This window comes from Mytilus galloprovincialis, chromosome 6 (genome assembly GCF_965363235.1).
Source record: "Mytilus galloprovincialis chromosome 6, xbMytGall1.hap1.1, whole genome shotgun sequence".
NCBI lineage: Eukaryota > Metazoa > Mollusca > Bivalvia > Mytilida > Mytilidae > Mytilus > Mytilus galloprovincialis.
Genome location: NC_134843.1, coordinates 84,939,520 through 84,954,768, shown reverse-complemented (window position 1 = coordinate 84,954,768; position 15,249 = coordinate 84,939,520). Strand labels below are relative to the sequence as shown.

Here is a 15,249-nt window from a genome sequence, read left to right as displayed (position 1 = left end):
ACAAAGGTAAATATATTTTTATCGATTTCTATGTTGATTAAAACAATTCTTCCGTCTTGATCTACATATTTATCTATGATTTCATACTTAATTTTTTGGTTGATATAAATCGAAACACCTCTTGATTGCGTGCTTCCAAAACTATGATATAAATCGCCCGTAAATTCTTTATCTATTGAATTGTTCGAAAAATGTGTTTCTTGTAAAAATATTATGTTGCATTTTTGTTGTTTTATCCATTCTTTTAGTCTAATTCTTTTTTCATATTTTCCTAACCCCTGACAATTTAAAGAACATATATGCAATGGATTAGTTGACATCTTGATTTTGTTTTTAAAAAAGTATTTGATACATGTATTTCAAATATAAAAAGCAGAATATACATACAAATATATACAGAATTTAGAGATAAAAATACAATCATATGTGCATCTCTAATGACAGTTTTAGCTTTGACTGTGTGAGTTGCTAGACTAAATATAATTACATGTATACATGTTCTATTTCTATATTTAGAATTGTTAGCTGGTAAAATATATTGACCTTCACATGTAAAACGATTAATTCGCACGAGGATTAACTTTAATAGACTAATATACCATACATAGAAATATATAAATGTGATGGATATAATATATATCTTTCTGAATTGGTGAGTATTGAATTTATTTTTCGTGAATTGTATATTTTTAAAACACTTTTCAGAAATAAAGACATTAATAAACAAGTAGCAAAAATAACGGGAGATTATTATCAAATACTTTCGTGTGCTTATGATAACCGTACAGATATTACAACTATTTTGTTTACGGGGCTTGACTTTAATTATACAAATATTTAGCAGGACATGGAGATTCTGATGCAAATAATTAAAAAAAAGAAGACATAATACATGAATGGAAACTTTTGAGGTTACAACTAAAAAAGGATAATTATCTGCATATAAAAACAGGTATAAATAGGTCAAACTGATTTGTTTACATTTTGTATACAGGTGTGTGGAAATGGCGATGGAATTAATTTGCATATCTATATAAATATAGTAGAGTGCTATTGCTTTTCTGTTTACATGATTATATGACATAGCGCACATATTGATATTGTGGTACATTGAAACACAAATTATTACATATGTATATATAACTATACTTGTTATTTCATATGGAAAAAAAAGGAGTAGTTTCATTGATCTATACATATTATATTGACAACAATCTATTTATAGAGTTTATTGTTCTATTTTGTTTTGTGCAGAGTATATACAATCTAATGTTATTGTATCATACACTGCCACATATTTTTTTAATTGTTTTTTATAAATATATATAAAATAGGAGTATATACAGATATTTGTACAAGTACAAATTATTATGTCCATTGACTTAGGCATTGTTGTATGGATAATATATTTTGAAAGGAAATGATATATGGTAAATGTTCTTGTACCTATGTCTTTGATGATTTACTGGAATCAGTTTGTCTGTTGTGATATTCATCTGTAGGGGTTGTTGCTGGTCTTTTCTCCTGTTTTTGTACTGGTGTTGTTGATTCAGGGTTTACAATGAATTTGTCTATTGGTCCTTTTGATTCAACTTTTGGCTTGCTTTTTGTATTGTCTTTGTTTTTCTTTTTTCTTGTTTTTTTCTCCTGTAAATCAGGATCAATTTCTGTAATGACTTTACTGATAGCCGTTGTTGTTGCTGTTATTGCTTCTGTAGGTAGCAATATGGACTTCTTCCAATATCACCTCTATAAAATCACTTTACCTTTGAATATATGTAGGACTCAAATCTATGGCGGGTTCCAAATCTATCGCAGATGCATAATCAATGGCAAATGTGACGTTACAAACGTCAAACAAATCAAATCTGTGGAAGAGTTTTGTTTTCGCCAAATCTATGGCAGATCTTTAAATTGCGTAATTTTCCGGGAAGAAGAGTAACATATAATGTCACAATTGAATAATGCCATATTACATAGTTGCCGGCCTTTACGATGGCGGAACTCATAGATTTGAACACCATACCAGATGAAGTTATTTCTCTCTGAAACAATTTGCGGATTGTTTAAAGGACGATGTGAACTATTATACGGAAGAGGGACAAACTGTGATGTACCGGCAGAATCCAGCTATGATTAAGGGCGACGCTGTTTGCAGTACCGTATATTTTAGAAAAAGAGTTATAGTAAATATTTTACCGTCTTAGTCTAGCAAATTTTATAAAATGAAAGACAAAATTACCGGATACCAATTTGATTTAAATCGTCATCAAATGTAAAAGATTAACGATAAAATAGATATTATGTGAAAATTCAAACTGTTTATTTTTATTTATTTATTTATAAAAAAACTGCCTTCTTGTTTGTTAATGGACTTTCTTGTTGGTTTGTTGTGAATGGATTAAACGGGTACCATGCACAGATTAGGAAATGCTTAGTTTTACGGGCACATCATTTCAATCTTGAATTCTGTATTAAGGTATATTAAATCATTATTTACGAAATTTGTTGTTGTCATCACGATTAGGTTGACCATAATGAAATGTTTATTTCACAAATGTTTATAGACATGCTGCCGTTGTCGTAGATGTTCACTTGTTTCCATTTGCACAACATTTACCATAAATTTAGAAACAACCAAATCCGCCATAGATTAGGAAATAACAAAACTTCCCATTGATTAGGATTGTAAAAAATCTTCCATAGATTTGGGATGGCATGACTTCACATTTGCCATAGATTAGAAATCTTCCATAGATTTTGAACCAACCATAGATTTCAGTCCTACATATATAATTAAATACAATAAAAAAAAGAGAAGAGTTTCTTTATGCTGAAACGAGCATTAAATTTACAATAGCATTAAGATATGGTTTGTCAAACCAAAAAACCTTAAAATTTATGCTTTCTTCATGCTCATAAGTATTTCCCGTTCACGATTAATTAATGTTTTTACTCAGTATTTTAACATAATTTTTTGTCCCAACCTTGCCGCGTAAGTTATTTGTTATACAATTATGCTCACTTCATATTATAAGCGTCTAAGTTGTTTTGGGGTTAATTTTGAATACTAATTTTTACAAAGTTATTAAGGACTTAAACAAGGGTTCTTAAGATGTACAGTAAAATTTCATGTTTTTTATAAAAAAATATGTCAGGCATGAATTGTATATTGTATATTGTATATTTTTCTTTACAGTACCCCCTACACGTTTATATTTCTTTCGATCAATAGCCAATAAGTTGGAAGTTATGGAAGGAACAGATTTACTGATAAGATGTATAGCAGAGGGTGGAAAGCCTCCACCTGACTTGTCAATTCTAAATAGCTCAAGACCCAATCAAACCCAGGAGATAAGCTTCATAATACCCACGATTTCTAGAGATTATCACCAAAAGCAAATAGTATGTGACGCTTCAAGTGATGCATTAGAAAGTCCAATGAGAGTGACTGTGCAAATAAATCTTTATTGTAAGTAAATTTTGAAGAACTTGGTTGTACTGTTAAATTCACTTGATAAAAGATTTTTTTGTTGCTACAATTGGCAGTCTTTATTGACATATTTTTCTCTATAATATCTTGTTCTTTTTATTATTTCTAAGGCGTTTTGTCCTAATAATCTTTTTGACAAGTATTCAGGACAACAATTATTATTTACATTTTTTTACAATTTCAAATATGACGTCACTTGGCGTTGGGGTTTGGGCTTGTTCGAATGTTTCTACATTTTGTGTTGCAAATCTCTGGTTATGTAATGTATTTCAGTTGTTTCCTGTAATAGGTTAATATTTCAGTTCTATCATGTACAGCTTTTGTTTAGTAATTTTATAAATTTACTGTTTGCAAAAGTATAAATTATTCTAAATACTAAGGATGTTCTGGTAACTAACAGAAAACCCTGGCCGTTTTTTGCACAACTTTTTTGATATTTTGGTCCTCGATGCTGTTCGACTTTGTGCTTGTTTCGGCTTTCAAACTTTTGTATCTGGGCGTCACTGGTGGATCTTGTGTGGATAAAATGCACTTCTGACGTATTAAAATTTTCAACTTGTTGCCTTTTGTTGGCTGTTGTTCGTGTGTTTCTTTGTCAATTGTATTCTCAAATTTATTTATATTGTAGTCCTGTGGTGTTAAGTTGTCCTTTTAATGTTATATTTCACATGGCTATAAAAGGGGAGGTTTGGCATGCCACAAAACCAGGTTCAACCCGCCATTTTTTCTTTAAAAATGTCCTGTACCAAGTCAGGAATATGGCCATTGTAATAATATAGCTCGTTTCTGTATGTGTTACATTTTAACGTTGCGTCGTTTGTTTTCTCTTAATTTTTGAGTGTAAATTCACATTGTGATAAGACGTGTCACGGTACTTGTCTATCCCAAATTCATGTATTTAGTTTTGATATTATATTTGTTTTTCTCGTGGGATTTTGTCTGATGCTTGGTCCGTTTCTGTGTGTGTTAAATTGAAGTGTTGTGTCGTTGTTCTCCTTTTATATTTAATGCGTTTCCCTCAGTTTTAGTTTGTTACCCCGATTTGTTTTTTGTCCATTGATTTATGAGTATGAACAACGGTATACTACTTTTGCCTTTAATTATCTCTTTATACGGTTGATTGATTGATTGTTGGTTGCTTTACGCCGCATTAACACAAAAAGGCTATATCGCGGCGAGAGCTAATTCGAATATTTTTATAATTTAATCCCTTTATACGGAAAACCATGACTGAGTATTTGTATCAACATAAGTTAAAATAATTGTCTTTAAATTTCGTGCATCTGAAGCGATTTTCTGGATATGCCTCCAGCATAAACACTCAAACCTAAACATTTAAAAGCCGGACATGTATGAATACGTAGATAATTTAGAAGCTATAAGACCATAAAAAAAAGAAGAGCCAAATTTATCTTCAGTCTTATTTTACGGAGGGATTTGAAACGTTAATTTCTTACCGATTGTTTAAATAATCAGCTTGGAGTTCTACAAAAGTACGTTATAAAAATCGTCACAGTACCGAAGCACTGACTACTGCGCTGATGATATACTCATAGATCAACAGTACACTAGCAGTGGAATTGACCTATTCGATAACAAAGGCATTAACAATGCTGCTTCTAGTCAGCATATTACTTTCCATAGAATTGATCTGTTGTGCTATTTAGTTTTTTCTGTGAGTCATGTTAACCTTTTTATATATATTGTTTATTTAAATGAGTTATTAAAATTTCAGTAAAACCTTTAACACCAAAATTCAATACAAACGAAGTCAGTACAGAAGAGACAATACCACTGAGAGTATCTTGTATATCATATGGAAGTCGACCTACTGCTAGCTTCACATGGAATATTGGAAGGAATGATGTCACTAGTTTTTCAAAATCAAAGACAGAAATAGCAGACAATGGAACAAAAACAGTGGTATCTACCTTGACGTACAGTGTAAACAAAAGCAATAACGAGCAAACAATAATTTGTCGGGCTTCTAATATAGTGGGTAGTGTCAGTGCAAGCAAAACATTAGATGTTAAATGTAAGTACAGTAAAAGTATTACTTGGTTAATTTCACTTGAGTGGGCGGGGTTTAACAGGTTCGTTTATTATAAAGCAGTCAATCTATAGACATGTGTTTTGGGATAAACTTACCAATGAAGACCTTATTGTTCAGTTGTGGTCATTGATCCATGTAAATATGTAAACACTTTATGTGTATTCACAGAGTAATTAGTGAGACACAACCATTGATTTTCTTGTAAAATGGAGATTTAAAACATGTAATAATTGTCACATTTTGGAAATTATGAATATGAAAGTATAACCATGACTACGGCAGTTGCGAAATATGCATATATCCGTTTTGATATACTTGTTTTCTTTTGTCTTATAAAGCACCTTTATCAAAATTATCAATAGGTTTAGAGTGACCTCTTAGTTTCTTAGTTTCTGCCTTTCTCGGGAAAAAAAGGATCCCTTTTTTATTTTTCTCTCTTTAAATTTTCGTATAGTAGTCTCGCTAACCAGGGTAGCTTCTGCAATTCTCTCTGTAAAGGCTTTTACTGGAGTGGTTGCTGAATGTGTGACTCGAAACACTTTGAAACGTTGTAAACTATTTATTTTGACTGTGAGAACAGTATCTTATTACATTCTGACATAATTAGCCATTGGTGAAACTGTTAGGATAACAATTACACTTTCAGGTAGCATTTAAATCTTGGGTAGTCTCAAAAACGTAAATATAAAACGTCGTTCCAAAACAAATTCAAACTCCTAAGATCTTTTCTATAGTTCAGAACAAGGTTTTAAGTATATGAAGTAATGTGTACACAATAATTTTTCAACATGCTGTTATTTTTCGGAGTATGATAGAATGGACAAACATCATTTGATAAATTTTGCATGAGACAAAATAAAATCGTGTTGTCGTTGGCTAGGTTGGGACAGTTAGAAATTTATTTCAACAAGACTAGGTGAAAGGAAAAGACGATTAACAAAGGAGCATGTTGACCATATTTAATGTTTATGCTAAGACATATAGTTTTCATATTTTTTTAAAGAAAATTTGGGAATAAGAACTATTTATTCTTCATGGTATAATATATACTTGCCGTTATATTTTTACTGTCTTTTAACTTTTCTGAATTGGGCAAACACGTTTGTCCACGTTTTTGGTATAAAAAAAATCAAAAATTTACAAAAAAATGACAACATTGTTATCAATCGACATCAGTTTCGAATATGTTATTTAAACTGTTGAAATGTAAAATAGGTGTACTCAAATATTTGGAATTTTACTATCTATCTTCTGAAATAAAACAAAACCAATACCTGGTCTAGACCTACGTCGAACTTTGACGAAAATTTTCCCTGTGTAATGAAATTTGTAAACAAACTTTCGGCAACAGGAAGTGGCTGCACAGCAGATGTTCAAATAGCTTGCACTCACCAATTATTAATCTGCAGACCAATATAAATACATCCCTTTCTATAGAGGCAAGGAAAACTTTGAGGAAAGATTTTACGCAAAGTCTTTCAAACGGATGGACGGACTGACAGAAGCGAGCGGTAACTTGACCTGCCCCCTTCTTCAGCAACGCTTGTAAAAATCATTATCAGGTTCTGATTGGTTTGTGTTTGTGTAATTTTTATTTAGATCTAGGGAATCATTTGAGTATAGGCTGGTTTTCTCACGGTGTCGATAATTATTTCTCTGCATAAACATGATTGAGTCTGGTATGGTCGAAGCATATACAGACTTAACTATTGATCCGAGACCAGTACAATTGTACTTTAGAGTGCACTTATGACGGTCACACAAAGTTTATCCGTAGAATTATTCCATTGATTAAAAGGGATAAAAGGTGCAAAGGTATATCATTCTAGATGAAATTATTAAAAAAAATCGTAAACTATTCAAGTTGGTTAAGGAGCAGTTTAGGATTCAAAATGTAAACCTGAAAACGAAGGACATTGATATTTCAAAAGCATTGCACTACTGCGGGCTTAATAATTACATTTATATTGTTTTACTTGCTTATCGCTTATCGCTTATTCCCTGATTTTCAAGTGCACCGTTTGTAGAGTCTCCTGTGCACGAATTTTTGCTGATTTTTCTATAATAAAATAAGGTAAGACACAATTTTGTAACTAAACAAAAAAGAGTATCAACATTATGCAAGACAACATATTGTTTGAGTACGTAGAGGAAGTCTAAAAAAATCAAATAGATTTATTACACACTATAAGATAAAGCTTAAACACGCCATCGGAAAATTAAATAAAACCCAATTTATGTGGATATTTTGGTGACACATCCAATACACCGTTTCAAATCTGTTGAACAGTTATATTTACACACCCCACCCATTTGTCTTACATTTGTCCTAACTCGGTATCTCTATTTTTGTTGTTTTTATTTTGATTCTGAGATGACCCTTTGTTTTTCGTCAACTGTTATCGTAATTCTAAGTGTTATAATAGGTTAAAACGTAGTTTTCGCAAATATCTAATCGATATCGTAATAGAGAATGATTTACCCGAACTAGCAGATGTGCTTAAATAAAGTAAATCTAAAAAACGGTAAATATACACGAATAAATCGAGAATTTCAGTAAAGCTGTATATTATGATCATATCTAAGGAAGTAAAAGTAACGCGTAAATATTTGATTTTGTATATACATCTTTTTTAAAGCACGCCCAATATCAATCTCACAACATTAACCAATACCTTAAAATACTTAACTATATCACACATAAATGCTATAAATTTTAAACTATTTTATTTGTTCCATTATCATACAGTCACTTTGTTCCTACGTATATCCGTTTGGGGACACTGATATGTGATTATAAATCCATAAGCATAATTATAACGGCAACATCCTTAACACACACTTCTGCAAATAGACTGTCCTTTTGCAAATTAAAACGTAAAAGAGCGCTGTCAGTTAAAATATCATTGATGATAAGGTATGTTAATGAATTTGATTAGTTGCTACAGGTATACAGTTTACTATCAAAATTGAATTTTAAAACACTTTGAACGGACACCAGCCAGAATCCAGATCTGAAACAACTCTTTATTCGAATATTGTAGCTTTATGAAAATATGATACATTTAGCAAACGTCAACTTGTCAGATGTTTACGACCATAAAAGCCAGGGACATGTGACACTTTCGTAAAAACAAAAGAAGATGTGGTATGATTGTCAAGAGAAAACTCAACACAAGAGACCAAATGAAACAGAAATTAACAACTATAGATGGCCGTCGTGACAGTTTTTCTCATTTAATTATTAAGTTCTTTTAATAATTTGTCGATGTTATTATTTTTCTTCACACGTTATTTCTGTCTCAACATTGTTTTTTGCATTGAACATAACTATTCATCACTGTCATTTGCCTATTTTTACTATAAATAAATAAGTATTTAGAAACTAATCAACACCAATTTTTATACTGATTTTCATATCGTAAATACACGCAAATTCAATAATATTCTTTAATACTAAGAATCGGAAAAAAAGATTATAAAACAGTGTTTTCAAAAATTGTAAGTGATGTTAAACAATGAAAGGTGAGAACTTAACTAAACAAATACTGATAACTTTAAATTTAAAGCATATGCATAGAGGATGCTAAGTTGAAGAACATGAGCAATAACCCTTAATTGGAGTTTGGAGCTAGATGTTACCTTAACTCAAACCCTTTTCTACCTCAGGAATAAATTACCATAGCTGTATTAGGCAAAACTTTTAGGAATTTTTGGTCCCCAATGCTCTTCAACTTCGTACTTTATTTGGCATTTTAACATTTTTTTTATTCGAGCGTCATTGATGAGTCTTTTGTAGACGAAACGCGCGTTTGGCGTAAATATGAAATTTCAATCCTGGTATCTATGATGATAAAATTGAGAATGGAAATGTGAAATGTGTCAAAGAGACAACAACCCGACCAAATAAAAAACAACAGCAGAGGGTCACCAACAGGTCTTCAATGTATCGAGAAATTCCCGCACCCGGAGGCGTCCTTCAGCTGGCCCCTAAACAAATATATACTAGTCCAGTGATAATGAACGCCATACTAATTTCCAAATTGTACACAAGAAACTAAAATTAAAATAATACAAGACTAACAAAGGCCAGAGGCTCCTGACTTGGGACAGGCGCAAAAATGCGGCGGGGTTAAACATGTTTGTGAGATCTCAACCCTATCCCTATACCTCTAACCAATGTAGAAAAGTAAACGCATAACAATACGCACATTAAAATTCAGTTCAAGAGAAGTCCGAGTCTGATGTCAGAAGATGTAACCAAAGAAAATAAACAAAATGACAATAATACATAAATAACAACAGACTACTAGCAGTTAACTGACATGCCAGCTCCAGACTTCAATTAAACTGACTGAAACATCAGGCACAATCCTTCCCGTTAGGGGTTTAGTATCATACCATCATAACATATATGAGAAGAACATAACCCGTGTCATGCCAACAACTGTTTTTAGAATAAATGTGTTTAGTTCCGATGCAAAGACCTTATCAGTGACTCAATATTAACACCAAAATATGCAATCTTTAATGACTTGACAACAGTATTGTAATTATATCCCTTCTTAATAAGTCTATTCAAAGGTTTTGTAAGTTTCTGAGGTGAATCCTGACACCTTTGTGCTTTATAAAGAATATTTCCATAAAAAATTGGATGTGAAATACCTGAACGTATTAGAAGTCTGCATGTTGAGCTATATTTACGAATGATGTCTTTATACCGATGATAAAATTTAGTAAATGTTTTGACTAGTTTGTGATATCGAAAACCCTGGTGTAATAATTTTTCAGTAATACATAAATTTCTCTCGTTAAAATCTAAAACATTGTTACATACACGAGCGAATCGTACAAGTTGAGATATATTAACACCGTAAGATGGTGACAAGGGAACGTCACCATCTAAAAGCGGATAATTAACGATAGGAAATGAAAAATCATCCATTTTATCATAAATTTTAGTATTCAGCTTTCCATTAGTGATATAGATATCAAGATCGAGAAAAGGGCAGTGGTCATTGTTAGTATTAGCTTTATTTAAAGTAAGTTCAACAGGATACATTTCCTTAATATACATACTGAAGTCGTCATTATTGAGAGCCAAAATATCATCCAAATATCTAAAAGTATTATTAAATTTGTTTATAAGATGTTGTTTCGATGGGTCTTTGCTTATTTTAGTCATAAATTGTAACTCATAACAATACAAAAACAGGTCCGCAATAAGTGGTGCACAGTTATTCCCCATTGGAATTCCGATAATCTGACGATATACGGAATCCCCAAAGCGAACAAAAATGTTATCTAGTAAAAATTCAAGGGCATATATAGTATCAAAGCATGTCCAATTAACATAGTGTTTTTGTTTATTGCTACTAAAAAATGACCTAAAAGAGTTTGAACATATATATTCACATTCTGATTTTTTGAATGCCCATTTAATTAGGTGTGTGAATTTTTTCTTAATGAGAATGTGAGGCAATGTGGTATACAGGGTAGAAAAATCAAAACTATGAACAGATTCAAAATCACCAATATAAGCATGCAATTTATCAAATACTTCCAACGAGTTCTTGACACTCCAAAAGTAATTTATTCCACTATTTTCGAAGGCCTTATTTGAACAATTTATTATCAGGTTTTTAATTGTACCAAATGTGCTGGTAAGAAGAATAGACAATTTAGTAGTTGAACAATGGCTTGTGACTTTATGGGAATATATAATATTATTCTTCACTAAATAACAGTTATAATGAAAAAAAAAACCCGTTTAAAATGCCAAGAAAGTCTTATGTAAAATGAAATTCAAAGAAAATATTTGTAGTTTGTGTTTAAAATGTGTAAGGTATTCAAAATAAGATGAGCAGTCATAAATAAAACCATGATACTTGCGAAATAGAAGTGAATCGATCTGATTGCATTTAATATCGCTTGAAAAAATACGATCGCAGCCATACAATTTACCTACCGTGTTACATAACATGATAAGAGGAGACAACCAACGGCTTAAAGTACGTCAAAACAATAAACGAAAAATAAGATTATATTACAAAAAGCAACCAAAATAGTTTGCAATTGGTCACTTACTAATATGTGTATAGGTGATGTGAACTTTTAAACATTATATCAATCAAATTTTGTTAAGCAATGTGTTTTTCTTTTTCAAAATGTATTACGTCGGATAGGCGTAGCATCTGTAAGTCTTTCCAAAAGAAAGAAAACATCGCATACACAAACTCATGATAACACAGAACAGTATTTCATTATCAAAACTACATAACAACTGAACCGTCATGATAATTAACATGGTGTTGCCCATGTACTACTTTAGTAATTACAACTGATGCCACGCATTACTAAAAAAGACTACAGCAACATATGGATAGAAGGGCACTTAATGTACCGCTGCAACTATTACATTAATATTCAGGCTGGAAAAAGTGTTTATGAGATATGCTTATGTATTTATCTTTCACAAGAATTCACGCTGAGTTGGATATAAATGGTCTACCTCTTAAAAGTATCTTGACTCCAAGCTACTAATATTTGGTCTAACTCTTAAAGGCAGCGTGTATAGCGGATGCGCAGCCTAGTATACAGCAGATGAATAAAATGATTTGATCCGACTGCAATCCAATCCACAACCACCCACATTCAAGGCGAGCACAACATTCATTGCGACACTTCTGATTCGGTTTTTCACCTACCATACCAATACGCGGACTTAAAGTTACTAATAAAAGGCAATATATGATCGTCATGCATTAGATAAAAGATTAACGAAAAACGTTCAAAATGTGCGTTCAATGATTCTATCTGTCGACATGAGGAAGTAAGAAGCCGAAAAGCAAAATGAAAAATCTGACTTCAAATTTTAGGGAATACACGTGTAATGAACCATTTTTATTGATTCAGTATTTTTTTTACAAACTACTGAATTTTAGCACATTATATCGATTATTGCGAGTTGGTCAGTTTTAACTGTTCTCCTATATGAACAGTATAACTTTATAAAGCAAGTGTAGAACAAACACAATTTTAATTGGCAGTAAACAACCCGACCAAAAATACCTTTTGTCTGAATAAATCATCTGAAACGCTTAGTTTCTGTAAGATAGTTTTTATTGTGAGTAAAATTAATCTGTTTAATGCAGCTTAAAATAGGTTCGGAAATATTGTTTTTTGATAGATTTAATACCTCAAAAGTTTTAGAAGTTATATCTCATGTGATGTCCGATTTGTTTAAAGAAAAACAGTTTCTTCTTTCTTCTTTTTTTTTTGCAATTTAAATTCTTCAAAACATTTTTTCTTTTGATTCCTTCTTAGGAATGATCATAATCAAATTGTATCTTTTTTAAAGTTAAGTCGACGTTTTTAAGATATAATCTATTTTTTAAAACAATTCTTCTCCTTTTTCATCCTGTTTGCCTCTTGTTTTATTTTCGTTTCGTTTCGTCATATTTCGTTTTGTTTTGTTTCATTTCGTTACGTCAAAATATGATTGAGAATGGAAATGGGAATGTGTCAAAGAGACAGCAGCCCAAAGTGCACCAAGTTAAGTTTAGTTTTTTGTTTGTTTGTTTGTCTGCTTTGTTTTGTTTTGTTTTGTTTTGTTGAGTCTTCTTTTGTTTTTGTTTTTTTTTGTGTGTTTCGTTTTATTCTGTTTCTTACATTACACTTTACAGGTAACCCAAACGCGTTAAGTTTATTACTTTCAAAATTTAGTTGAATATCTAAACTACTAAATTATTTGGTGGAATTTTCAAAATTTCAACAATTTCGAAAATTTGGAATGTTGATATTCTTAAACTTTGATAAAAATAAAAAACGTTTCTCATATTTTACTATTTTTTAGAACTTCGCATGCACAGTAGTATCTCTGAATAGTTTAAAATCAAAGTTCATATCCATATTATAACCCGATTGGTGAATTACTTTCAGAAAAACAATATTTATGATATTAGCTCTATTCTCTCAAAAACGATTGTAAGAAGTGAAATTTTATGAGGAAAATATACGTAAAAGTTGGTATCGTATCATATAGTTTTCATATGGTATTCAGATTGGTGTTTGTTTGTTATGAGGGCTCAGGCCTGCGGCTTTATATTGTGACCCTGTAGACCTGGCAACTTCGATTTTGTTTTATGAAAATAGAACTTTGGGCTTTAATACAAAAATAGTTTTATAATCTACTTTAATGCATGCTTATTCCGAATAAAAATGCGTCTTATTATGTTCTTTCTAAAATATGTCAAAGTCGGTTCATATTAAATCTGAATAACAGGTAACTAAGATTAAGATGACCCTTAAAAAGAATTGAAATACGCATAATTACAAACAACAACATTACTTTGTACAACGCAAGCTTAGAACTGTTGAATGAATGGAAGTCCTTTTCTAGATTTATTTGTGGATAGACGTCAAAGGATACAGTTTTTTTTTAACGAGGAGTTGTATTCTTCTGTTACGCCACTTTCCAAGGTTAGAAGGGGGACTATAATCAATTTAACCCCGCAATATCCGATATGTATCTGTTTTAAGTCAGGATTCTGGCATTCAGTAGGATTCCTTCGTTGATGTGTGTCAAATTTGTTATTTTCGTTTTTTGTTTTGTTGTAAATCAGAAATCAGGTATATACCTCTGCTGGCCGACTGTTAGTCCCTTTAGGTATTACATGACACTGACATGATTTTTATAAACATTTCTAAAATTATTAATCTCTGTTTTTTTGTCCATTGTTCAACAAACGCAACAATTTAAAGTGCAAAATTCAAAGGGATATAGGAACCTTAGATAGTTCTGAATTGATCGACACCAATGAATCTTGATACCGTACTAAACATGACTCTAAATTTATTCTTCAATATAATTTTATATACACAGACGTAGCGTTACCGACATGTGGTGGTAGACACGAATTCATAATGAGTTTTGCATATTTTTTCCGATGTGAAGACTTTGAAAATTTACGAAAATGTAACGTTGCAGTTTTACGTTGGTACGTACAGTACCGGTCGAAGATAATAGTTATCAAGGTGGATCATCGGTATATATTTTCTCAAATAGAATTGATTTTTATACTTTAACAAACTGAAGATTGTTCAATGCTTTTTTCAAAACTGTAATAAAAATATGGGTCACCGTGCTATTTTTCAAGCTACAGGTAATGCAAAATTGCCCAATTTTTATATATTGTTCATTGAAAAAAAACATGTTTTTGTGAATAAAAAGATATCTATGAGATAGAATTTTGAAATAAAATATGAGAAGATGGGTTTTATGATATGCTCTAAGAAAATAAAAATTACAAATGGGGTCACCGAACTTGTTTTCTTGCTACAATTAAAAAATGAATATTTCACAATTATTCCAGTATAAAAATTTTACTATAAGAATTACCTCCCCTAAACTGGCTTAGTTGAAAAATTGATTCTATAAACGTAAATACTTGGTTTGGTTTTAAAGATTTTGGATAATGCAAAAAATCACCTATTTTTCTTAATACATATCAGCAGTCTGTCACATAAATTGCAAATCTGCCTCAAAATTTGAAGATTTAGGCAAAGAACTAGACCCATTGTCAACTGCTATTGTACAATCCAAGTGCGGTATACTGTGAATCTGCCTTAATTATGTATTAAGTGATCTGTCCTATAGACAGTTTGTAACGTCGTCATATTGAGACAGATATATTTTCCCATA

The 15,249-nt window shown here is 31.3% G+C and overlaps 1 protein-coding gene across 3 annotated transcripts in view; it reads left to right on the top strand.

Annotated features, from left to right (window-relative positions):
- LOC143080550 (nephrin-like) overlaps positions 1–15,249 on the top strand; it is an 81,508-nt gene that overhangs the window by 26,887 nt on the left and 39,372 nt on the right. For all 3 annotated transcript variants that reach the window (XM_076256440.1, XM_076256439.1, XM_076256438.1), the window contains exons 3-4: positions 3,200–3,472; positions 5,229–5,528. In XM_076256440.1, coding sequence (XP_076112555.1) covers positions 3,200–3,472; positions 5,229–5,528 — 573 coding nt within the window. The remainder of the gene's footprint in view (positions 1–3,199; positions 3,473–5,228; positions 5,529–15,249) is intronic.